Genomic DNA, 26,360 nt, shown 5'->3' with positions numbered 1-26,360 from the left:
GAAGCCCTGCATTGTCAGCAGGGAAGCTTACCCTTTACATACTTGGGACTCCCTCTGAGTACAACCAAGCCTAGAAAAGAATTCTTCATTCCACTAATACAGACTGTCCAGAGGAGATTACCAGCCTGTGCTATGTATCTGAATTATGGTAGCAAATTAAGGATGGTTAACTCAGTACTTTCATCTTTACCCATGTTTTACCTTTGTTCTTTAAAGATCTACAAATGGGTTATTGATGAAGTAGATAAGTACAGAAGACACTGTCTATGGAGAGACAAGGATTTACAGAAAAGGAATCCTCCTCTTGCTGCCTGGGATTTGGTATGTCGGCCTAAGGATCAAGGTGGACTAGGTGTCCTTAATCTTTCAGTTCAGAATGACTGTTTGTTAATGAAGCATCTGCACAAATTCTTCAGAAGAGCTGATCTGCCCTGGGTAAAGATGTCCTGGGAATTATATTATTCCAATTGTCTGCCCCCAGTTAGAACTAGAGAGGTTTCTTTCTGGTGGAGAGACTGTCTGAAGCTGCTGCCATCCTTCAAAACCCTGGCTGAATGTGATTTTATGCAAGGCAACACTATTCTCCTCTGGCAAGACAAATGGAACACTCATATCTTGAAAGATACTTGGCCACATCTTTATTCCTTTTGTAAGGATGAAAACATTTCTATTCAGCAGGCCTTGCTTCTTAATGATTTGGCCAAACTCTTTTACCTTCCTCTATCTGAAGAGGCTTTGCAGCAATTCCATCTTTTCCAAGCCCTGCTTCTGAATCTTGAGCCAAATACTGATTTGGATACTTGGACTGTTCTTGGGAATTCTAGGGCTACCAAAACTTCTGCAGTTTATAAATCTCTCATGCACAAGGGTGGCACTTTCCAAGCCTTGAAATGGATGTGGAAGAGTTGTTGTCAGCAGAAACATAAGGTCTTCTTCTGGCTGCTGATCCATAATCGCCTTAATACCAGGGCTATGCTGCAAAGGAAGAATTTCTTCATGGACAACTACTCTTGTGTTATGTGTGATCAGGATGAATTGGAAAGAAGAACTCACCTGTTCTTTCAGTGTCCATTTGCTCAGATGTGTTGGCAATATGTAAGCCCAACCTGGATTCCTCCACAACAGACAGATATTCAGAGCTTCATTACAAGTTTGAAACTATCTCTTAATGTTCCTTTCTTCATGGAGCTGATCATGTTGATCTCGTGGGCTATCTGGACTACTCGCAATGCTTTCATCTTCAAAAGTACTCCACCGAATCTATACAGATGCCGAAGAAAATTCAAGGAGGAAGTCTCGCTGCTTCTTTATAAGACTCCTAGAAAGTCTTATTCTGGCCTCAAACTTTGGGTTGAGAGATTTCAATAGTCCCAGATAAGTTTGTTCTTTTTCTTCTTCTTTCTTTGGGCTTAGGGCCTGCTAGTTAGCCAGCTATTGCTTAACTCTAGCAATATGCTTTTTGTACATACTACTTTTTGAAAATTTATAAATATACACAGTGGGGAAACCCACTGATTCATCTCAAAAAAAAATATTGTTCTGGGATGTTGAATCCGTTTAAATTATAATTTCTTCCTTCCAAGGCTGCGTATTTACTGAAGGACAGTCAGTCATTCGGTCAATGATGGATTGATCATTGACACACTGTATGCATCTTCCTGTATAAGGAACAGGGTAAACCTTCACCACAAAAGGTGTTCTAGAATCAAGAGAGTAGGATTGTTGATTACTGGGTTCCGAGGGGAAGTGCCCAGGATCTCCGAGGAGAGAAGCTATTTTTGTGTGAGCATCTTGGAATTATATAATATAAATCCAGGGACCTTCTTTTTGACAACTGTGAAGTGTAAAATAACACAAAAAAAGTATATTTCCTTTCTTTCTGATTTACCCCTACTTTATAGTAGAAAGAATGAAACATAATATCTTGTGAATGTGTCGGTTATATTGCAACTTCATAGTAGAAAAAGGTATATTGTTGATGGGAGGTATGAGGTTTCAGTTTTGGTTAAAGCACAAATTCATAGAATAAATGGTGTATGGAAGAAGCTGAAAATTAAGATATTTTTTCTCCTGTGTTATCTTTTTGGTTAGCAATAGTTCTGTTTGAGAGAACAAATGGTTCAGTTAAGCAGAACTATATAATAGCACACATGAATATTTGCAAACTTTTTCATTCAAAGTTTCTTGCCTTACATGCCCCCACTGTTTTCGTTGGTTTCCCAAATAATGGTTGATATAACTACAAGAAAGGTGGGGTGAGTAGTTTGACCAATCACTAATTGTGCACTTCATTTCTTTTTTACAATGGAAGACTGAGAATCTGTAGGCAGCTTTGGCTGATGGAACAGAGTTACACTCATTAGTTGTGTTACCAAATGCTACTCCATCGTGAGACCTAAGGCACATATGGTGATGATTACTCTAAATATGAATTTGTGAAGTTTATTAGTTCTAATTTTGGAAGGATGGTGCAGCAGCAGCAAAAGTCAGGTAGACTTGTGGTGCAATAGGAATACTGTTAGAAATAGGCAAAAATATTCATATAGCTTGCGAGTTTTTGGATTTTAGAAGAGAAATATTAGTTGGGTGCGGTAGGAAAATTATATGCTTTCTATCTTACTGCTTCTAAGAACTAAACATTACCACAAGTCACGGACTCAAAGCCATCACAGCCAGGATACTTAGTTCTTATTCGTAATGTAATATCTCACTGTGGACTCACTGCTTGTACAACTAAGATCCTTCATTGGTTTGTAATCTAATGCCAAATATATGCAGCCTGAAGTAATGGCCCTCGCCTTGAAGCGCATGCTCATCTATACAAGTTGACAATTTATGGTTAACCTGAAATATCCTTCAGGTTTGCTCATTCTATGTTATTTAGACACTAAAGTACGCTTGAAGAAAATGATGTTGGAAGTGTGATTTCCTAAACTTTTCATTTTTTTTTCTTATGCTTCCAAGGAATGAAAAAAATGCCACAGTGTCAGTGCTTCTACATATGCCATTGTGCTTGTGATATTATTGAATGCGTTTCAAAATAATAAAGGTTATGTTGTAATGATGGTACTTTCAGTCTTCATGGAAGTCCCTCGTTTCCTCACATAGTTTTTTTATTTCTCAGCACAAGATTGTATCTCTTGAATCTTTCCAATGTTTTAATCATTATGACTATTACTTTGAACAATTAAATTGGGTACATTTCTGTATAAAAAAGTTTGTGTTCTGATTAGATGGTGTACAATAATGTATTGCATAGTCACAATCATATGTTTATTTCATGTATAAACAACTAAGATTTCCATGGGTTCCTTGTGAAAGCACACAACATGCCTTGGAGGCATCTATATTAGACTCCATTGGTTCATACTATTTTTCTCAAATATTGTACTATACAAACTTTTCTAAATATTTAAGATGGACGGGCGCAGCGAAGCGCGCATTTATGGTCTAGTAACTATGGGTGCACAAGACAACAGGCCCACTGGCCAACTCCAGCTTACAACATACACGCAGATCCTTGCCGTCCTCCCTGACGCTGGGCCCAAGGAGCTCGCCAGCTCAGCCTAGCGATTTGGTCATGTCCACCATCGGTGTGGAGGGTGTGACAATCTCCTCCTCCTCCTTCTCAACAATGCCACCATCCCATCCTCTTTTATTATTCGCTTCATATTATTATTTTTCCTTGTTGCCGAAGCAAATGTATGGAAATACTTGGAATTACGGTTCAACCAATTTACATGGGCACGTTGTTTCCAGTACAAATCCCTTTGATGTTCCATGCGGTCACACATTTGCATCTGAAATCAGTCCCCTCCTACACTTTCCAAGCTCCTTCTTTGTGCGTGCTATCCGTGGGAACACCAAAAGCACATGATGCCTTCTCCTTCCTAGGTACCGATGCTTCTCAGGAACCGCAAACAAAGCAAAGCAGCGACGGTTCGTTAATTAGCCGCCCACGACCTAAAATCAGCAGAGGTGTATGTATAGCGACGCTTGGCTGATTTGCCGCCGGAGCCAAGGAATCCGTGACTACCTACCCCTCCTCGCAGCCCTGCGTCGGATTCCGAAATAGGCTACTGACGTGTGGGTCCTAGGATGCGCACCCACGGTTACGCTTCCGCAACAACACCAGGTGGTCCATTTTCCCTGACGGCTGACGTGCCCTCTTCCGTTCTTGTCTCGCCCATTCCATATAACCTGCGCCGCTCCTTTTCGGATCTCCCGCAGAAAAGTGTGCAAAAAAAGGAACAATCCCAAACCCGCTTCTTCGCCGCGCCCGCTAAGCTCCGCCTACGCTTCCCGATTCCCGAATGGCCTCATCCCCTTCCCCGCCCCCGCCGCCGCCGCCGACCGACGAGCCACGCAGCACCGGCGGCGGAGGCCGGCCGCCGATCCCGCCCTACGTGAAGGCGGCGGCGGGGTCGCTGGGCGGCGTGATGGAGGCGTGCTGTCTGCAGCCCATCGACGTCGTCAAGACCAGGCTGCAGCTCGACCGCGCGGGCGCCTACCGCGGCATCGCGCACTGCGGCGCCACCGTCGCGCGCGCCGAGGGCGTGCCCGCGCTCTGGAAGGGCCTCACGCCCTTCGCCACGCACCTCACGCTCAAGTACGCGCTCCGACTCGGCTCCAACGCCATGCTGCAGTCCGCCTTCAAGGACCCCACCACCGGCAAGGTCTCCGCGCAGGGCAGGCTCGCGTCCGGGTTCGGCGCCGGGGTACTCGAGGCGCTCGTCATCGTCACCCCGTTCGAGGTTCGTCAGATTGCATCCCCTCTCTGTTCCTGTTACTAGTACCATTTCCGCGAGTTACCAATACCAAATCGTTCGTCATTCCTTTGGCGCCGCTACAACCCCTTCACTTTTTTTTTTAACATAACTTGCACGGCTCGAGGTTGCACCTGCCGGGATCTTCCTTTAGTTTTCAGATGTAAAGTTGCGTCTTCACTGTACTAAAAAAAAAGGAAAAATACAGGTCCGCCTGTTATTTAATCATGTACTGCATGTGAGAGTGAGGCTAGAAGCTAGATAACAAGTGCTGGCAATTTGGCTTTTCGGATTCAAACAAAGTCCTCACAGTTTGCCTTTTGGGATTAAAAAATGACAGCATGTACTTTACAGTCAAATTGTAGTTTGCTATACCATGCCAAGGAAATGATCAAGCATTTGGCTGCCCTGCATGCCCGTTACTGTAAAATACATTTGACTAAGAAATTATAACCAGTCACCGGCTCCTTTTTATAATGGTGTATCTCTTGGCATTTGGCTGCCTATTAGAATGCTGTCAAATAAACCTTTGATTGAGAATTCTGTGAAGTATGCTTCATCCTTAGCCTTGGCTGTTAAATGGAAAGTTTCAACATCTTACAGTACTATCTCTCAGGTCTCGGTAGCATCGTACTGTCATCAGTAAAGTAATAAGAACGATAAAGCGCTAGGATCAAAATTCATATATATTCTTAATTTGAGACAGAATCAGAGAAGTGTTCAGCTCTTTTTTTTTTTTTGGTTTTGTAAACAGGGAAGCAGTGCTTGGTCTCGTAATAGTATATAACATCAGGTAGTCTATTGTGAATATTGTTTGGAGGATCCTCTGATGCTTACTTGCGGAGTGTTTGCCCAATCATACTGCTTGGTAGGATTAAGGAAATACTCCTACTACTGTTGTTGCAGTAAAAGTTGCTTGAAGGTACAATGCTACAGTAAAATAAAATACACACCATGACTAAAATGGAATGTTGGTCCGAAAAACACCATGATATTTTTTCATATTCAGTTTACTCATCATTGCCTGTAAGTGGTGTTCTTTAATTGAGTTGTCAGTGTGTGCTGAAAACTGTGTCACCAAGACAACCACGCATTGCTCGTTACCTCAATTTCCGCACGGGAAAAGAAAACATTATAGAAATGTCGAGCTCTGTTGATGTGCCTTGTATATTTATAGCGGAAGCTGAAATGCACACTCTGTCACTTTAATTATGTTTTTTCTCAATCATAGTTATGTTTTTTTCTCAATCATAATTATGTACTATTATTTAAAGCTTTTTTTATTTAAATTGGTGTAATGTTTTTTTATGGTGGATGTAGGTCGTAAAGATTCGATTACAGCAGCAAAAAGGACTAAGCACAGACCTGCTGAAATACAAAGGTCCTATACACTGTGCAAAGACAATTGTTCGTGAGGAAGGCATTTTCGGTTTGTGGTCTGGAGCATCACCAACTGTCATGCGTAATGGCACAAACCAAGCTGCGATGTTCACAGCCAAGAACATGTTCGACATTGTTCTCTGGAAGAAGCATGAAGGAGACGGGAAGGTTCTCCTGCCATGGCAGTCTATGGTCTCTGGGTTCCTTGCGGGAACTGCAGGGCCGGTCTGCACTGGACCTTTCGATGTCGTGAAGACTAGGCTGATGGCGCAAGGGAGAACTGGTGACATCAAGTACAAGGGCATGTTCCATGCGATACGAACAATACACTCCGAGGAGGGCCTCCGAGCCCTGTGGAGAGGCTTGCTTCCCAGGCTCATGAGGATTCCACCTGGTCAGGCTATAATGTGGACAGTTGCTGATCAGGTGATGGGCTTCTATGAGCGAACGTATGTGCAGTCAGCGAGCGTGTAACCCTCATACTCCGAAGCTGCACCGAAGTTCTTTGGTTGATCTTCACTATTTTTGGGTTGCTGGGCGACACTCCGAAATCGTCGACTTAACAGTTAAGTACCTGGATATTCATTGGTTCATTGCTAAGAGTTGGGTGTTGGTGGGAGCAACGAACTCTTGTACTCTTGTAGCAAGTTACGGTTAAATCCCTTCCAGTTTTCATAATAAGATATTCTCGTGACCGCTGAAATAGCATAGATCTGTTTGCTATCCTCATATGTGGAAATCTCTCGAGCTAGAAGAAGTGATAGAACCCATGATGATGAGCAAACTTGAGCCCTCATATGCATTGTTTGAGACTGATGGCTATCACTGTACAGTATGTATAATTGGTACTTCCTCCGGTCCATAACGAGTGTCCAAGATTTTGTACTAACCTAGTACAAAATTTGTACCAAGTCACCGACACTTATTTTGGATCGGAGGAGTACTTACCTTTTGGGAGCTGTAACGCAGAACTCTGGCTTCAGCTGTCAATCCTAGGCAGCTGGTAGTAGTACTGTTGATTCAACATGAAATTTCATTGCTGGCGATCTCACTCGCGACACGGGGTCCCTGATTGACGGCCAAATCCGAGATAGGAAGATGCTGTCGGTGACACAACGATCACACGGCTTTAGCATAGCGCTGTGTAGCTCTTGCGCACTACCTGGGGTCAGCTCGTCCTCCGAGCTAGGACAGGAGGCATCCAATTCGGTGACGCTGTGAAAAGCTCAAGGGATCTTGGTTCTTCTTCAGCTGCTGAAATGAAAGCATCAGTCATTCCACCGTCCTCTCCACAAAAACTCAAGTGAAAATCTAAACCTTCAAGTTATAGCACTAGTCGGAATCAAACCCTCAACTTCCAGTCCATGGAATAAGCACCCTGAACGCGTTGATCGATCGAAGTCGTGTTTTCAGACTAGGATTGCTGCATGGGTGTGTTCTCGGGATATATGGCATGCAAACAACACTTCAATAGATGTATAAATGACAATGTTACACACAATTTACACAAAAGAAGAAGAAAATGGATAATAGCGCTCAGTTTGGTCCTTCGAGGTTCGAACACAGTTGTCCCATAGCTCCCGTGAGGCAAGCTCTTCTTTTGCACGGCGAAAGGACAACACTTCGGAGGTGGTGTACCACGCAGTGTGACTCAGGCACGAGGAGGAGGTCATCGAGCATGTCGTGCAGCCTTCGTGGTGGACGACAAGATCAGGACGGTTAGCCAGATGCAAACTATGGGGATGTGGGGTGTTGAGGTCAGAGAGGTAGGGGATGTTTACGGACTGGACGCAATAGGCAGCCACATGGGGCTGGGAGGACCATGTTGAGCTCAATGTATAGGAGATACAGCGGCCGAAGTTGGGCGTCATCCGAGCTAGCTATTGGTGGATGGTGCTGGCGGGAGACATAAAAGATTTCTCATGAGGAGAGCCCATGGTTATATTTTAAGAAGAGTGGTGAGGCAATCAGAATTCGTCTTTAGACGAGATTCGAACCCTGACCGGCCGGGAGTGCCACTGCGTGTCCAACCACTAGGCTATGCCTTAGTTCTCTGCTTGCGGGAGACATGATCCGCGAGGAGAGGAGAGGGCTGGCACTGCATGCGACTTGGTGCTTCCCTCATCGCTAGCTTCAATTAGGAAATTCTTCTTATAGAGAGAGCACATGCTACAATATAGGAACCTACCACTGGATTTATTTCGAAGCAAATAGTCAAAATTGTATCTTCCAAATCATTAATAAAACTAGCCATCCGCCTTCATTCGTATTATGGTTGCTGAATTAACAACAAACAATTTTCATATTTTTATAGATGTGTTTCAAGCATTGGAATGTTATGGACAACTAGAAAGTAACATATTCTAGTGTTAACAACTAGAAGATCATATCTTTTCACAAAAAGTAGTAGCATGCATCTCTAAATTGTACCGGAATGACATACAGAAATCTGGCAACCATGTCATTATTCAAAGTAAATGTATAACCATGCAGAGAATCGAGTTGATGTCATCACACGCTATAGGGACGAAACCTTTCATTTTAAGCATGAAAAGAATGTTGCTGTTATCGCATGCTAGATCAGTTAGGCGCCGTGTGGAAGCCCCCCATGCAGCACCATAGTGCAGTTCCGTGTATGATTGTATGAATGCCAGTCAGACAAGCGAGAAAAATGGCAGTTCCATGTGTGAATGCCAGTCAGACAAGCGAGAAAAAATGCCACGCACCACTTGGCTTGGCTCCTACCCAATCCCATGCAATCTAATGCTAGCCCGTTTTATAACAAGACTGAAATTAAACTTAGCCTGTACAAGTTGTTCATTTAATATGGTCAAAAGGATTATGTCCTTATTTACATCATCATCATCCCTTAGCTTAGCTATTCAATCAGGACTAGACCACTGCTGATAAATAGACTGAATTACTACCAACTTAACAGAAGTCTCTGGTTTGCTTCTGCTGTGGATAATGAAGCCAAAACAACCACTCCTACTAATCGAACCTAGATATATTTACATTCATGGATTCTTAGATTAACCTCCCAAAAGCAGTGTGGTCAGGTCAGTCAGTTCCCAGCCTCCACGCTCATCACCTTTCTCCAGCAATCTCCCGCGCTCCAAGCTGTGGCCAAAGTATATCAGCTTCTAAACAGATATCAACAAGTCAATTATCCATCCACTAAAAAAGTGAGACACGTTACCTTGGGCTGGCTTCTCAATCCATGGACCATTCATGATGTTCAATATGCTGCACGCATCGCTGTATTCCAGATCAGGCAGTAACTTAGGCGTCAGCAGGAAGCACCTACAGCCACATTCACAAACAGATGGCAGGGGTTAGCGAGCGAGGGCAAACCAGAAGATCCAAGTGAAATAGATTGTTGCAGGCTGAGAAACTGACTGTGGTGTATTCAGTTGGCTCGCGGCTCTGACAAGCTGCTGGAACATTTTCCTCTCATTTACAGGATCCATTCCTGCAGTTTTCGGGGGAAGCTACTGCATCAGATCTGTGTGATATATTGACTAATACTGTTCAAAAGAACACAAGATGCACAGGAATCGCCTTGCCTTGATTTATCTCATCAACCACCCGAAATGGGCAGTTGGTAAGATCTTGAAGCGATACAAGATACAGGATGGTAGAAACTGACCGCTCCTATAAATGACAGAAAATAATAGTAATTATAAACATGCATAAAAAGAAAAGCAAACACAATACATCTGAAAACTTGTATGCATACCCCTCCAGACTGGTGATGAGCACTTAGCACCTGCAACTGACCAGTTTGCCTGTGGAAAATAATGCTCACAAATTATTTCACAAGAAAATTATGCCTCAGAATAAGGTACAACAGAACATTGTACAAGCCCTTGAACTACATGAAAGTAAAAAATACAGATAGACAACAAGGAATGAGTAATAAACAGAAAATTTTACAAGACCATGCAGGGAAATTCTTCTCTGAAAGAACAATAGATATATGAGTATTGCTTATATGCTGGACAAACTGAAAGTTAACAGTAACAGATCACTAGCTCACGATGGAAGTGCACATCTCAATACAAGGACCATGATCGACTTGGCTAAAGCTTCTGAGACTAGGAACTAGAGAGTTGAAAGCAAGCATGAAAATATAAATAGACAGTTAAAAGAATAAGCTATCTTTCAGCCATGAGCATATGAATTGCGTAAGATCAAACAATGTGTAAGATGAAAATTTTCTTCATTGTATACGTACAGATTACTTTTTTGTGCTTCACTGGATTGTATCTATTCTACTGCTGGTAGAACCAGAGTGTCTACCAGGCCTAGGGCGGAGGTTGTAGGGGAAGGAGGGAACGGCGTGCGTGCGGAGGCGAGGGCGCCGGCGGCAGGGCGCCGTCGCGCGGCTTGGGGAGAGGCGGCGCACACGGCAGGGAGGCGGCTAGGGTTTGGGAACTCCGACTCCTGAGGGAGTCGGCAACAAAAGATTGTTTATTGCTTGCCTGATCTTGTCTATTACAACTTGTATTTATAAGAGAAACTGCGAAACCCTAATCTGCTAATTGGGCTAAGCCCCTAACTAAGCCTGGCCGGCCGGGCCAGTGGGCCCCCTCCGGCGGTAGACCAGACCGGTCATAACATCTCTCCCCGCCTGCGCAAACAGCTCGTCCTCGAGCTGGTAGTCTGGATAATGCTGCTGGAACGCCTCGCGTGGCTCCCAAGTCGCCTCTTCCTCGGAAAGGCCCTCCCACTGCACCAACAAGTGCCAAATATCACGACGTCATTGAGCGCGGAGCACCTTGGCCGGGCTGGGAAGCAGACGACCCTCTGCCGTCAGCGGAAGTGGTGGAGTGGCCACCGGCGGATCACCGCGATAGGGCTTCAGCAGCCCCACATGGAAGACGTTGTGGATGCGGGCCCCCTCAGGTAACTGAAGTCGGTACGCCAAGGTCCCAATCCGCTCCACGATGACGAAGGGCCCCGCATAGCGCGGACCAAGCTTGCGCTTGGCACGCGGGTCGAGGGACTGGTGAGAGCGGTGCAACAGGTGAAGCCACACCCAGTCACCCACCGCGTATTCCACCTCGCGGTGCCGCCCGTCATAGTAGTGCTTGGCCACCTGCTGAGCCTGGACAAGACGCTGCCGCACCTCGGCCAGCATCTCGTCGCGGGCGCGGATGAGCTCGCCAGCTGCCTCCGTCCGCGCCGTCGCCGGGTCCACCGACAGAATAGGCGGCGGTGGCCGACCGTAGACCACCTCGAATGGCGTAGCGCGCAGGGCGGAGTGGTAGGAGGTGTTGTAGCAGTACTCCGCCCATGCCAGCCAATCCACCCAAGCGCGAGGGCGATCACCTGTAACACAGCGCAAATACATGGCGATCACCTTATTGACCACCTCGGACTGGCCGTCCGTCTGGGGGTGGAACGCCGTGCTAAACCGGAGTTGGACCCCGGCCATGCGGAAGAGATCCCGCCATACGTGCCCCGTGAACACCGGATCCCTGTCACACACGATGGATGAGGGAAACCCGTGTAGGCGGACGATACCGTCGAAGAAGGCGCGGGCGACCGACGATGCCGTGTAGGGATGGCCAAGCGCGATGAAGTGGGCGTACTTGGAGAAGCGGTCAACCACCATGAGGATGACAGACTTGCGCCCACCTTCGGAAGGCCCTCGATGAAGTCCATGGAGATGTCAGCCCACACCTGCGAGGGAACGTCAAGCGGCTGCAAGACGCCCGCCGGGCGCAAAGTCTCCGTCTTGTTGCGCTGGCACGTCTCACACGAACGCACCCAATCCTGGACCATGGCCCGATCGCCAAGGACGTAGAAGTCCGCGCGCAGACGGTGGAGTGTCTTTTGGACACCCTCATGACCCGCGGAATGCGCCAAGAGCAGCACCTGGTGGCAGAGGTCATCGTGGTCGGGAACGAACACGCGGCGCCCGTGGAGGAGAAGACCGTCGACGAAGCGCCAGGGGTCGTCCAGCTCGCCCGCGTCGAGCTGCTGCCGCGGAAGCTGGGCGTCCGGCGCGGACACGGTCGCCTGGCGGATGCGGTCGAAGAGGGCGAAGGAGGGCCCCGAGCGGATGCATAGCAGGCATCCGTCCGAGACTCCCTCAGCAGCGTCGGGATCGGCGTCGCGGCGGGACAAGGCGTCAGCCACCGTGTTGAGGCGCCCAGGACGGTACTCCACCGTGAAGTCGAAGCCAAACAGCTTGCTAATCCACTGGTGCTGGGGCACCGTCGACAGCCGCTGGTCCAAGAGGAACTTAAGACTGTAGTGGTCCGTACGTACGCGGAACGAGTGCCCCCATAGGTAGGGACGCCAGTGGCGGACGGCATGGACCAAGCCAATGAGTTCCTGCTCGTACGCCGCAAGCTTGAGGTGGTGTGCAGCAAACGGTCGGCTGAAGTAGGCGAGCGGCCCGTCGCCCTGGTGAAGGACGGCGCCGAACCCCGCCCCGGAGGCGTCGCAGTCGACGATGAACGGCCTGTCGAAGTCCGGCATCTGGAGGACGGGACCCGTCGTAAGGGCCCCCTTGAGGGCCTCGAAGGCAGCGGTAGCCTCGTCGTCCCAAGCAAAGGCATCGTGCCGCAGCAGGCGCGTGAGTGGCGAGGCGATGAGGCCAAAATCCCGGATGAACTTCCGGTAGTAGCCGGCGAGGCCCAGGAACCCGCGTAGGGCGCGTGGTGAACGCGGCGTCGGCCAGGCGGCTACAACCGCCACCTTGTCCGCATCCATCGCCACCCCGTCGGCGGAGATGACGTGACCGAGATAGGCCACCGAGGTCGTCGCAAGCGAGCACTTCGAGCGCTTAAGGTGAAGTCAATGCGCTCGAAGCTCGTTGAAGACGATGGCGATATGCTGCAGGTGCTCCGCCCATGATGCGTTGTAGATCAAAATATCATCGAAAAAAACCAGCACAAAACGGCGTAAGTATGGGCGAAGTACGTCGTTCATCAGGGCCTGGAATGTCGCGGGCGCGTTGGTGAGGCCGAAAGGCATCACCACGAACTCGAAGTGGCCATGGTGTGTCCGGAACGCCGTCTTGGCGATGTCCTTCGGGTGCATGCGCACCTGATGATAGCCGGAGCGGAGGTCGAGCTTGGTGAAGAACCGCACCCCGTGGAGCTCGTCAAACAGCTCGTCGACCACCGGGATCGGGAACTTGTCCTTGAGCGTGAGGGCGTTGAGGGCGCGGTAGTCGATGCAGAAGCGCCACGTGCCATCCGACTTGCGCACCAACAGCACCGGCGCGGAGAACGGGGACGTGGAGATCCTGATGATGCCCGCCGCCAGCATGAGCGCGCACTGGCGCTCCAGCTCGTCCTTCTGCAGCTGGGGGTAGCGGTATGGGCGTACCGGCCACTGGCGCCGACCCCGGGAGCAGGTGGATGCGATGGTCACTCGCTCGTGGGGGCGGCAGGCCCTGCGGCTCCTCGAAGATGGCGTCGTGCTGCTGCAGGAGGTGCGTCAGTAGGGGGTGCTCGGCGTCGTCGGCCCCGGAGACAAGCTGAAGCTACGGTGCGGGGGAGGCGCCCCCGAGACCCTCCCAGCGAATGTGGCGCCCCTGGCGCCAGAAGGTCATCGTCAGGGCGTCGAAGTCCCAAAGGATGGGACCGAGCGTCCGCAGAAAGTCGACGCCAAGGATGAAGTCGAAGCAGCCCAAGTCGATGCCGACGCACGTGATGACGAAGTGCTCGTCGCCGATGATGAGGGGTACGTGCTGGGCCACCCCATGGCAGTGAAGGCGGTCACCGTTGGCCACGGTCACGCGGAGGTTATCCCCACCCGTCGGCTGTAGCGCGAGGCGGCGCATAGTGGCGACGGGGAGAAAGTTATGCGTAGACCCCGTGTCCAGCAGCGCCACCAGAGGCTCGCCCTGGATAGTGACCGGGAGCAGCTTCGTCCGCTCGTGGCGGATGCCGGCGAGCGCGTGTAGAGAGACGACGAAGGCCGTGGCAGCCGCGTCGGTCGGCTCGGCCGTCTCGGACGCGATGGCAACCGTCCCGGTTGTTGGGTCACCCTCCTCCACGTCGACTGTCTCCAGGTAGAAGAGGCGGGGGCACACGTGGCCGGGCGTATATGGGTCGTCACAGTTGAAGCAGAGCCCAAGGCGGCGGCGTTCAAGCTGCTCTGCCGGGGTGAGACGGCGGAACGTGCGCGTAGCCACAGGGGCGGGCCCAGTCGGTCCAGGTGGGGCGGGGCGGGTGGCAGCCGCGGCCGTAGGAGGAGGCCGGGCGGCGCGGGTGCCGCGGGGCAGGGGCGCCTGCTGAACCGCCTGGGCGCGACGCTCGTAGGCGCGCGCGTAGTGCATCGCCGTGTGGAGGTCCTGCGGGGCCTGGAGCTCGACATCCACGCGGATGTGGTCCGGAAGGCCGCCAATGAAGAGCTCGGCGCGCTGTTGGCCCGTCACGCCGGGCGCATGGCATGCGAGGGCCTGAAAGCGGTCGGCGAAGTCCTGCACCGTGGTGGTGAACGCCAAACGCCCAAGTTCCGCCAAGCGGCTGCCGCGGATCGGGGGGCCGAAGCGGAGAAGGCAGAGCTCACGGAACCGGTCCCATGGGGGCATGCCACCCTCGTCCTGCTCCAGGGAGTAGTACCACGTCTGGGCGGCGCCGCGGAGGTGGTACGAGGCGAGCCACGTCCGGTCCGAAGCAAGGGTACGTTGTCCCCGGAAGAACTGCTCGCACTGGTTGAGCCAGTTGAGGGGGTCCTCGACGCCGTCATACGTGGCGAATTCCAGCTTGGTGTAGCGTGGGGGAGCGAGGCCGGCGGCGCCCTGGGTGGGGTACTCCGCGCGACCAGCGGAGGGCTCCGCGAATCGTGAGTGCGGCGGGTCCGGGAAGGACGGACGCGGAGGGTCCCCGGTGGCCGTGTAGACGGGGGAAGGCGCCGGTGCGGCCGAGTAGACGGGCGGGGGCTCCGTCGCGGTCACCCACGCCGGGAGCCGGGAGGGTGACGGCGGGAACTGTACCCGCCGGATGGGCACGCCCGGGGCAGCGAGGCGGGGCCCGCGCATGGGGCCGGCTGCCACGGCGCCCACGGCGGCGGAGGCGGCGAGGCCGAGGGCGGGACCTGCACGGCCTGGGCGGGTGGGGCTGCCGGCGCGACCGGGTAGGCGGCGAGGGGCGGCAGCAAGGTTGGCGCGGTCATCCCCTGCGTGCCGATCAAGTACAGGCGGATGCCCTGGACGGCGGTGGCGAGGTCGCGGATGGCCATCGAAAGCTCCTGCTGCGAGAGGAGGGGAGCGGCGTCGGCGACATCCGAGGGTGGCGGCAGGTGCGCAGCGGCGGTGGAGGCCGGCGGCGTCTCGGAGGCGGCGGCGGTGGGCTGGCCCGAAGACATGATCGAAACTGAGGTCTCTGATACCAAATTGGTAGAACCAGAGTGTCTACCAGGCCTAGGGCGGAGGTTGTAGGGGAAGGAGGGAACGGCGTGCGTGCGGAGGCGAGGGCGCCGGCGGTAGGGCGTCGCGCGGCTTGGGGAGAGGCGGCGCACACGGCAGGTTGGCGGCTAGGGTTTGGGAACTCCGACTCCTGAGGGAGTCGGCAACAAAAGATTGTTTATTGCTTTCCTGATCTTGTCTATTACAACTTGTATTTATAAGATAAACTGCGAAACCCTAATCTGCTAATTGGGCTAAGCCCCTAACTAAGCCTGGCCGGCCGGGCCAGTGGGCCCCCTCCGGCGGTAGACCAGACCGGTCATAAAAACTGCCTACATCAATGGGACACAAAATGGGTGCGCTGGTGCCATGGGATAGCAGGCACCAACTTAAGCTCCCCTGAATGAATTACTGAGACCTCTAGTGTTAGGAAACACATTGTACTGAAAGAGAACTCTGAAAACTACTAACAATGGACATTGCTGGAACTCTGGCACAGGGAAAATCCAGAAAAAAAATAAACAGAGCAAATGGAAGCTGTTCTAATGGTTGTTCCTGGCTGATGAACACGGTTATATAAAAAATGAATAGTGAGATGGAAATGCAAGAAAGTAGAATTGGTCAAAACAAATGAACATCAGGGGATTTTGCGTAAACCATTTTACTGTCTGATACTTTGTCAATTACACCATTTTACTTAATGGATAAAATTGAAGATCGCTTATCAGGGGATTGTGCTTAAACACATTCTAGAGTAGAATCAAAGTCAAGCTATGACTCCTCACAATAAAAAGTGCAACCAATCATCATTTGGTAGGACTAAGCTTGGAAACCCCGTCCCACTTCCAGGTTTATGTTAGCTAGGGATGCACTAACCAGTACGGTTGCCATCAGGCATCAGGAAACAGTACTACTTTTAGCAAAGTGCAGTGGTGCCAGTTATTACTTGCCCAATTTCAAGAAATGATAAAACAGGGCACCCAATTGGAAAAGAAGCTCACCTGAACTTTACTTTTATAAGAATGCCATATTGACTAAAATCGAGACCATGCTCATCTGCCAGGAAATTTCAGAACATCAATTGGTATATTATACAAAAGTGTACAAATAAAACAGATCCAGCATACATACCAAGTGAAACTTCTCCAGCTACAGCCATTTCTTGGAAGTTGCGACTAAAGGTGTCATTTATTTTTAAAACAAGCGACCGGAGAGTTGGCAGCCATTTACCCTAGAAAAACAGCAAAGCCAAGTCAGGAGTGACAAAATTGCATAAGGTTGAAAAATGATGGTAAATAGGTCATCAGATGAAATGTCCAAACCTTTGTAGTTTCTATTTCAGAGCAGCATCTCTCACATTCTACTTTATCATCTTCAAGTTTTGTTGATATTGATTCTATCTACACAAGTGAAATAAGCAATGTCTTTGTCAGCAAGAATCCATATAGAAGTAGCAGACTGATGTGAGTAGCTCAAAGAAACATAATATAATTTGGCTCATGAAGAGATATTCTTTGCCGTGAATCTATCAGCTCCAACTTGCTCTTCTGAAACGGTTCCAGGTTCCAGTCTCGCTTTATCTAAAGTACTTTGTTAGCATCAGAATAGCAGCTGACAAATATGTAGATTCTGTAGGGAGTTCTTTTTTTTTTCCCGCACCCGAATATTGACACATTCTGCGTACAACCAAAAGTGTTTGCTTGAGGGGACATCACTCAAGCCTAAGCAACCTCCCCAGGTTCTAATGCCCCTGTCACAAGGTTCAAAAAAGCGCTAAGCAAGCAATGAGGCTCTGCTCAGATGAACTGCATACAGACGCACAATCATGAGCATGATCTTTTGTAATTTCTGCAAGCTTAAGCAGTAGTAGCACCAGCAAACACACGTAACAGCACGTACTGCAAGTTTGCGACACGCGCACGAACTGTGGAGGAAGGGAACACCTGATGCGCAGCGGCCAGCGGTGAGTAGCGGAGTAGGTCGATCTAGACAGAAAGGAGACGAGGGGAACAAGCTGCTGGAGGAAGGGGTCGCTGTCTTGGCGGCCTGGAGGAAGAGGTGGAGGGCGGCACAGGAGGAGCTTCACGTGCCCACGCGCAGGAGAGTTTCAATGGCGCCGACTCTCTGTTATGTCTCAGGTCGAGACTAGAAGTGGCTGATTGGGGATTCCTAACCCTAACCGCGTAATGGGCCGCTCAGGCCCAAATCGAAGCGTTTGGCCACCGATGCGCTCAGTTATACGCTTAAGCATACACTTCCCAGCGCTTTTTTGAGCATTGCCCTGTCATAACCCCACCATTGATTCCCTCAGTTATGTTTCGGAGCAAGGTTCAAGAAACATGTGTTGATACTTCCATTGGAGGGCTAGTGAAATGTTGTGGAGAGGCAACTTTGCGAACGATTATTCGAAATGATGAAAACTAAATACCCATGCTAAACGTTTTGCGCAGACTGACCAGTCATTCTAGTTTTCCAAAAACCTGCTGAGAACTTAATATTCCAGACGAGACATATAGATACTGAGCAACCAACTATGAGATGCAAGCAAAGCTAACTGGTGAAGTTGTTGTACCTCGCGCTGCCTGTTTTGATACTCCTGCAACACATTTTGGTTAAGAAACAGCATAGAATTTGCTTCAGATTCAGTATCCTGTATTGCACCTTCCAGTTCTTCTACTGTACTAGGCATCTGCGATTAGAAAGGCGATGAAACCATCAAAAAATGGGTATTAATTTTATATGTATATGCGGCCAAGACAACAAGTTAATTATTTGGTCTAAGAAAGCGCCATCACGTAGGGCATTGCAGATTCAAAGAATAAACAGAAAAACGAGATGGGCTAGAAAAGAAATGAAGAAAGCAGCAATAACTAATGCAGAAGTTTGAACAAAAATACAGTAGAGAATATTATATATTTATATGGCCATGATAACTCTTGACAAGTACACAAAAATGAAGATTGGTAGAGTGGAAGCATCCTAAGGAACTATCAAATGAATTGTCTTTCATTAAAAGAAATGATTAGCACTCCCAGTGATCAGAGTTAGAACTAAGAGGCTGCTGGGCCATTAGAGTATTGTGATTGAAACTTGGATATAAATAAAAATAAGATTTCAAGAGAGCTCTGAACATTTTATCAGGAAGCACAAAAAAGAAAAGAAAAGTCAAATAACTGACAAATATGCACTCCAGTGATTGCAGTCTTGGAGCATGTTCACACTTGGTGTACAAATATACACTCCAGTGACAGTGTCTTGGAGCATGTTCACACTTGGTGTTTCCAATGTACTTTCTAACCTTGTTATGACACCCTTTAATATTTTGATGCTTCTAATATGAGGTAGGGAGATTTCTACCTTTTGCGTCAACAAAATTATACCTTCTAGCACACTAGTAACCATAGTTGTGTTAGAAAATGGAGCTAGAAGAAAAAATAGATATTCTAATTTTGTTCTTTTATGTAGCCAGATGTTCCATTTGCAAAATTTATCCATCTGAACAAGTTTAAATTTGTTGAACTTTTACTACTACAAAATATTCAAATCCTATATAAATTCTAAGTTTATTAAAATTAATTCACGATATACCTTCTCAAACTCTTTTGCAAGGTCTTCGGTGATCACAGATATTGACTCGGCATGCTGTTTTGCCTTAAGCAGTACCTGTCGGTGCTCTTGAGTGATTCTTTTACCTGATGAGAAAATACAAAAAAAAATGAATAAGACGCCATATGCTAAACTATTCGTCAATCAATGTCGACGAATATCAATTATTCAACTGAGATCTATTTGAAAAAGAAAATTTAGTCAAGCAAACCTCAGACGCAGCTGACCATTTGTAATACAAGTATCGAAATAAAATAATGACTGCTTGAAGGCCAACATATACTCAAAATGTCACAAGTATCTAATATTTCTATTTTTAACAGCTATTCAACAAATGCAAGCACGTATAACTTAAGTGGAGCTCCGAGTGAGATATTCCAGCATTATTTCAGAGCTCATATACTGCTGGATTTCAAGGACTAGCTTGCAAATTACAATATTTTGGTTTGGGGGAACAAGTTATCCAGTATCTTTCTGTTAGTACCCGACTTTCCGAGATTATAGCTGTGGTGAACTTTGATCTCAGGCCAACACTGCAGGCAGCAACCCGGCATGGTAATAGATAATGCAAAGTACTACCTCTGTCCATAAATAGACATCTTAGATTTGTATAAATCTGGATGTATATAGACATTATTTAGTGTCTAGATACATCCATATTTAGACAAATCTAAGACATCTATTTATGGACGGAGGGAGTAGTAAAGTTGACGAAGGAACTGCCTATGCTTCGACTAATCTTTACTAAAGGCCTGGCTTATATAGGCGTCTTATTTAACAAGGGAACCCAGCAAACTTGGAGAGAAAAGCACAAATATTCTCAAAGAAATTTGTATCTTTAACTAATTGACCAGATACAGACAGATAATGAAGTCTTCATATTTAACTTTGGTTTTCTAGGTCAAGCTTCCTGCCAGCGGGCTGGACCCACGACATTGTCATGTGAGGCCACACAAAACAATCTTCAACATTCCCCGCCAATTCTCCCTTTTTGTAGAAAGTATGATTGCAGCACATGATCATACAAACTATATATAGTGATGACAGTAGAATCAATATATGGATCATCAACCAGTGCAGCAACAACATATTAGTGTGCAGTGCCACATAAAAATCGAAAAGTAAATAAAAATACTTTGTTGGCATTCTGTGCCACTGCCTTACAATTTTTTTTGGATATATAGCATAGATCGCATGGTGTGTGTGACATATAATCTGTCCCCGAAAATTGTACATACAAAGCATATCATGGCAAAATCTCGATGCAAAAGGGGGTACATAATAAAGAATGGCTTAATCGCCTACCAACAAACAATATTTTCAATACATACTTGTTAAAAACATCAATGCAATTGGTAGCACCAACTCACAGTTTTCATATCCTTTGGCAGCCTGTACAGCATCCTTTTCAAATTTCTTCACATCCTTTTCCATCTCCCATATCTATGAGATGCAAATGATGGTAAAAAAACACACAAAAGGTTGGATATCAAAAACTATAATTTTCTAGTGATGATACCAAGCCAGATAATTAATGCAGTGAAATGTTTCAAGACATGGAACTACACTAAAAATAAGCACTTATAGTTGAATGAGCTCACCACTTTCGTGCGTCAGTTTTTTTTCTGGTTTGTGCATTGTTCATAAACATGTGCATTTGTGAAAATTGCACCAAACTACTTGCATGAAATCATTATCTTACAGAAACATTCTACAATAGTGATGATTAATTGGGTGTAATTGCAAAGTTTCTAACAGTGCAACTGATGGGTATTGACCTACTAGTACTAGGTAGTAGGTACTATGCCATATGATGGGAAAGACAAGGAATTTTTGGCGCATCCATTCTAAGAACCTCATTTGCAGATGTGACTGCTTTCTCAAGGAGCATACCTTTGTATCAAGCTCAATAAAAGCCATGTTCTTTTCTGCAGAACTCCATTTGAGAGCAACAGCTTCAACAAGTAAACTCTAAGAGAATGAAAATCAATATGTAGTAAGAACATGTAGCCATGATGATGATCAAGATGAACGAAATATTGGTGGTTAGCTTAAGTACTAGCCTTGAGTTTTATCACAGCTCGAAATCGTTGATCGTTTAACTTAGCTAGCTGATCAGTAAGCTTTCTTGTGCTGGATTCCACATCCTCCTCTTGAGATATGTCCTCCAGAGTTCTTCTTTTAATATCTAGAGAGAAGAGCAACATATTATGCAAGCTACATGTAAAAGAGCAGAGAAAAAGTGACATACCTACACGCCTTTGTATTTCTTCTCTCCTCTTCTTATGGAACCTCACCTTGTCAGTAATAGTCTCCTGGAAATATGACGGTCAAAATATAAGCATTATCAGAAACAGATGAGCTTTACTTGAATATAATTAGCATTAAAATGTATGAAACCTTTTCCTTGCGGAATTCTGCCTCTTCATCTTCTAATTTTCTCTGGTCTTTCTGGAGCTCTCTTAAGGCTTCCTCCATGCCTTCAACTTTTTTCTTAAGTGCATCATTTTCAGATCGAAGCCTTTCAATGTCACTAATATTCAAGTCTACAAGAATAAACTGATAAGCATTCTGCATAGGTGAACCATATGATCCACTAACTTATCAAGGAGGAGATTGTAACACATACCACACATGAATAGACGAGACGGATAGACTGAATCAACATTTGCTGACACATGACCACCATATCTTGATCTGGACCATCGATAATGGTTACGTGGAGTCCAAAGGTCAGAAATACCTAACTTTACCACCTCATCTGCCCTTTCATCTGCTCGATCTGTACCTATATACTTCATGGGCATGAAAAAGAAGAGAATTCCGAAGTCATAAACATTGCAAGTTGGTACAGATTCATGAACTAGATATAAGCAGTGCTATACCGATTGATCCACAGAAGCCTGGGTAATCAAAACATTTTTTACAGCAGGAGGAGCTTCAAATTCTTGATCAAGTCGTGATTTGATCCCAAGTTGCTCCATCTGTCAAAAGGAAAATTAACAGAGCCACAATTTATTCCGTTGGTTTTTTTTTTTGCTGGGCGCGTTTTGATTGGCACAAAGATGAAGAAAGATCAGAGTTGATAAAGTCAAAGAAGATAACTATAGTGTGTAGCTAAGATGAGACATGATGATTTGTGTGGGTGAAGTGAACTGCTCGTGCATAAACAATTCAAAAAGAGGTCTGAACAACCATGAAAAGAGAACTAGCATTAAATTTGCATCCCCGCATTATAATAAGGGACAAGATTTCGAAACAAAACAGCGCTCATGAAACAAAGGGAGGGTAATAAAATGTAACAGACATTGATGTCCTAAAATGCCAATTTGACTGGTATATATGTGCTAACCTCCCGGGTAATGTTGAGTGGCTCACACCTGTAGTTATTGTTCACACAGTTCAGAACAGGAATACCATAATGCTTCAGTTGCCTAACCAAGAGATCACGGTCCGAAGCATCCTGGGTAATGAATGACTGGCACACATGGCAAAATGGCAGTAAATTTGTTTGCGGATATAATGTCTTCTTATAGAAATCAACAGATATAATAAACAAAATTTACGAAGAGAAATAGATATAGTAAGCATCGGAACTTAATCTAGAAAACAGTGGAGCTGCCTATTAGACACTAATAATCTTCAGTAACTGGACGATCAGTCTGCTCTGCACATTAATCATGCACAGGACATGGGCACAATTTGCAATGGCACACCCACAGAGACCTGCAACTACTGGTAGACCTGTACCGGTTCGATCAGAGGCTCCTTGCTTTATGCTACCTCCATTTCATAATATCGCCCAGCATGCCTACCTGGGAGGCAAAAAAATTTAAGCAATGTTTGATGGACCAGAACCATTGTTGAGCAAGCATGATCCAATTCCATCAAATATTACTTCATTTTTATGCCTCCTAGGGTATGCTAGCCAAACATATTATAAAATGGAGGAGAAAATTCAGTGGAACTGATAAAACTAAGGAAACCAGTAATGTGCCCACCAGGATTTAGCAATGGAACATGAAAAATTATCATAATATTAGTACCTTCCATACGTAATTGGGAACGTGGTTTTCCAAGTAAGCAGCGTGAGTCTTATTCTGAATATTAACCTGAGATCAGTCGAAGAAAGTATAATGATAAGCCACTTGGATGCCAAGAAAACAGAAGTTAGTGGGCATGCAACGAAACAAACCTCAAGGAGAACAGGCCCATAAACTTCTGCCCTGAACATATTTTTGTTATCTTGCACCCAGTAGTATGCTTCACTGATTTTGTCAGCACCAGTTCTTTCCAATGCTTGGAGTAGCTTATTATTCTTACTTTCCATTTGCTTCAACCTGTAGGAGATGTGTATTAGGTAGCCATGGCACGAACAGTGTATATAGATGGTAGTTGACAAGCTGGATACCTATCAGAACACTTCCTCAGATTTTCTTTCTCCTGAGCTAACTGGCGCTCCTTATCATTCCGTCTGAGTTTCAGATCGTGTATGCCACAAGTTGTTTGTGCAATTTTATCTGTCAGTTGTGCCTGTGCAACAAGATAAATTTAGACGCAGGTTTTCACATCATTACTCATCAATATTGTGTTAATGTAAGCACATAAACCGGCTAAGATGGTTACAGATGCAAACAGAAAACTGCACAAATACAAAGCAAAAAAGTCATGGAAACAAAGTGACTAAACTAACCATTTCAGCTCTAGGTGGTTCGTATGGTTGTAAATCCTGAAGTTCCTTTTCAGCAGCAGCAAGAGCATCCCTAGCATTCGAGATCCTTTGTTGCCGAGATCTTTCTTGCCTTTTCAGATCTTCTATGTCATCAAACGTGGTTTTCAATCGTGCACTCTGATACCACAACAGGTTTCAAGGATCAGCAACAGAAAATACTGCACTAAGGAGCTGGTTTGAGCAGCAAAATGAAGAGTTCATACCAGCTGCCCTTCCTCGTCTGTAACTTCCCGACGCTTGTTTGTGTTTTGATTTATTTGGTTGGTTATCTTCTTGGTACTTGAAGCATGAGTCATTTTCTCTTTCTTGAGCTCTCTACATTAATAGAGAAGAGCAAGAAGATGTGCATTCATTAGAAATCAAACCTTCGCTATTCTCAGGCAGCCAGACAAAGTAAAATTTGTGTACGAGAAACTTTTATTGAACCAGCAACAATGAGAAAAAAAAAATAACATTTTGCTATATATCACTGGGGCAATCAGAAATTGATTTCCAGTTAAGAATGAACACCATTCAAAAGGTGTTGAAATAATATTATTAGTCCAAAAGTGACAGATCAATGTAAATATGGGTATCAAAAGAAGCACACCAGCACAAACACCAAACCATGCAATACTAGGGACTTCCAGAAACAAGTAGAGAGTGATTTACAAGTGAAGAAAATTAATAACTGAGCCAGATCCTTTTGACAGTGATACATACTCGATGGGGGCTTTTGCATCCTGCCAGATTTTGGCTGCTGCTTCCATGGTCATCTTGAAGGTTTTCTCCTCCTCCTGTACCTTCATGAATTCCAGCTTCTTCATGTCGTACTTGAGCCATGGCAGCTTCTTCTTCATTAGCTCAGCCTAGGGCACAATCAACCAACACATAATTGCAACAATATGGTGATAAAACTACGGTCCACATTCATAGCCAAACAATAAAACGGACCTTTTTCAGAAGTGTATCTCTTTGCCGGACACGTTCGACATCTTTTTCTTGCTCAGCATTGAGAGCTTTTAAGTTGTTCAAGGTCTGCTCCTTTTGCTTTACAGTCTGAAATTCGATATAAACTCAGTAGCTTGGAGCGTAAGAGATGATATGTATGAAGCGAGGAAAGTATCAGCTGGTTAAACAAAGATAAAACAGAAATGAAGTTTGATGTTTACCACTTCGAGAACCCTGAGCTCCTTGCTCCTTTCTATGAGGAGGCGATGCTGGACGGGTAAATTAGGATCACCGACGGCCTTCTCGGTCTCTTCTAGCAGCTGGATGGGAGTCAGCTTTGCAAACTCGCATACCCGATCTTGCGGCAGGAACTAGCAACAGACAGAAACAGCAATCATCGTTAGGTATAGTAGCTTCGCAGTCGCTTCTTTCCATGGAGAGAAGATAAGCTGAGATGCAGACCTGAGTTAAGTTGTTAATTTGGATATTGAACTTCTTGATGACATCTATGATGTCCTTTTTGGGGACGCTGGCACCTGCAGGAAACAAATCCCCGTTTTGTTCAGCAACAAGTACACACATTGCCGAATTAAAATACATGATAGTGGTGGGGAACAGAGCAGGGTTACCGTCGAGGAGCCACTCGGACTTGTTGTTGGTGTCAATTTTCCGGGTGATGCAGATGTCGCGGCCGGGCGCGTCACCGCGGAGGGAGAGCTTGACGTGTCCGGAGTCCTCCCCGCGCTTGACGAAGGCCCTGACGCTGGACGCCCTGCCGAGGATGGCGGGGTCGGCGGCGAGGGCGAGCGCGATGGCGCAGACGAGTGAGCTCTTGCCGGATCCGTTGGGGCCGACGACGAGGTTGAGGCGCGGGCCGGGGCGGCAGACGAGGCGGTCGTAGGTCATGAAGTTGCCGAGCTCGATCTCGACGATGTTGCCCGGCACGTAGTCGTCCTCGCCCCGCTGGGGCGCGCCGGCGTGGGCGGAGGAGGAGGGGCCCTCGAGCTTCGGCCGCTTGGCGGCGCGCGGGGGCGCCATGGGCGGCGCGGCGGCGGTGGAATGGCGGGGTTAGGGCTTTTGGGTGGGGAATTTGGAGGGAAGGGAAACTGGATTAATCGGAAAAACTGCGTCCACACTCAGCACTGACGACGACGCGCATCGGTCGTCGCGCCCAGCGTCAGCGAGCCTGGGCTGCTTCATTTCTGGCCCAAACTTGGTTTTGGCCCACGGGCTTAATATGCCTGCGGGTATTATAATTGGAAAAATAAAACTTTCGTTTTTCTTGTAACCTATCCAGGCTATCCTATGAGAATTTCCGAGAAACTGAGACAACGGGATTGACGAAATTACCACGTTTGTCTAGCTATCGACTGCAACGTTGCCTTCCACTAAACAGAAATTTCGTCTTTTTGAGACATCAAAGCGTTAGACCGTCTATCTATGGGTCGACTGTTTCATTTCATTTTCTATTACTATATTAGAGTTATCTCGAGTTTTATCTAGGATTAGAGAATCGGCCACCCCCTCCCCTAACTACGTCTAGCAACATCGGTGGACAATCTGTTTTGGAGGT

General features: G+C 46.9%; 2 protein-coding genes across 2 annotated transcripts; one reads left to right on the top strand and one right to left on the bottom strand.

Annotated features, from left to right (window-relative positions):
• Positions 1-4,223: 4,223 nt before the first annotated feature.
• On the top strand, positions 4,224-6,849 carry LOC127295820 (mitochondrial succinate-fumarate transporter 1). The gene is made up of 2 exons (XM_051325813.2): positions 4,224-4,754; positions 6,087-6,849. Exons 1-2 carry the CDS (start codon positions 4,314-4,316, stop codon positions 6,618-6,620), a joined length of 975 nt encoding a protein of 324 aa, XP_051181773.1. The 5' UTR covers positions 4,224-4,313; the 3' UTR covers positions 6,621-6,849.
• A 2,085-nt stretch (positions 6,850-8,934) lies between these two features.
• LOC127295819 (structural maintenance of chromosomes protein 5) lies at positions 8,935-25,904 on the bottom strand. The gene is made up of 28 exons (XM_051325812.2): positions 25,417-25,904; positions 25,250-25,323; positions 25,009-25,158; positions 24,791-24,895; positions 24,560-24,705; positions 24,061-24,172; positions 23,819-23,974; positions 23,537-23,658; positions 23,321-23,465; positions 23,172-23,237; positions 22,478-22,603; positions 22,011-22,109; positions 21,755-21,920; positions 21,526-21,671; positions 21,377-21,440; positions 21,189-21,313; positions 21,019-21,096; positions 20,496-20,568; positions 19,108-19,211; positions 18,092-18,208; positions 16,842-16,919; positions 16,651-16,750; positions 16,521-16,575; positions 9,886-9,934; positions 9,713-9,800; positions 9,546-9,618; positions 9,346-9,449; positions 8,935-9,266 (listed from the first exon to the last, which is right to left on the bottom strand). Exons 1-28 carry the CDS (start codon positions 25,823-25,825, stop codon positions 9,211-9,213), a joined length of 3,186 nt encoding a protein of 1,061 aa, XP_051181772.1. The 5' UTR covers positions 25,826-25,904; the 3' UTR covers positions 8,935-9,210.
• Positions 25,905-26,360: the final 456 nt, after the last annotated feature.

Source organism: Lolium perenne, chromosome 4 (genome assembly GCF_019359855.2).
Source record: "Lolium perenne isolate Kyuss_39 chromosome 4, Kyuss_2.0, whole genome shotgun sequence".
Lineage (NCBI taxonomy): Eukaryota > Viridiplantae > Streptophyta > Magnoliopsida > Poales > Poaceae > Lolium > Lolium perenne.
The sequence above is the reverse complement of the archived record's forward strand: the minus strand, read 5'-3'. Positions and strand labels throughout refer to the sequence as shown.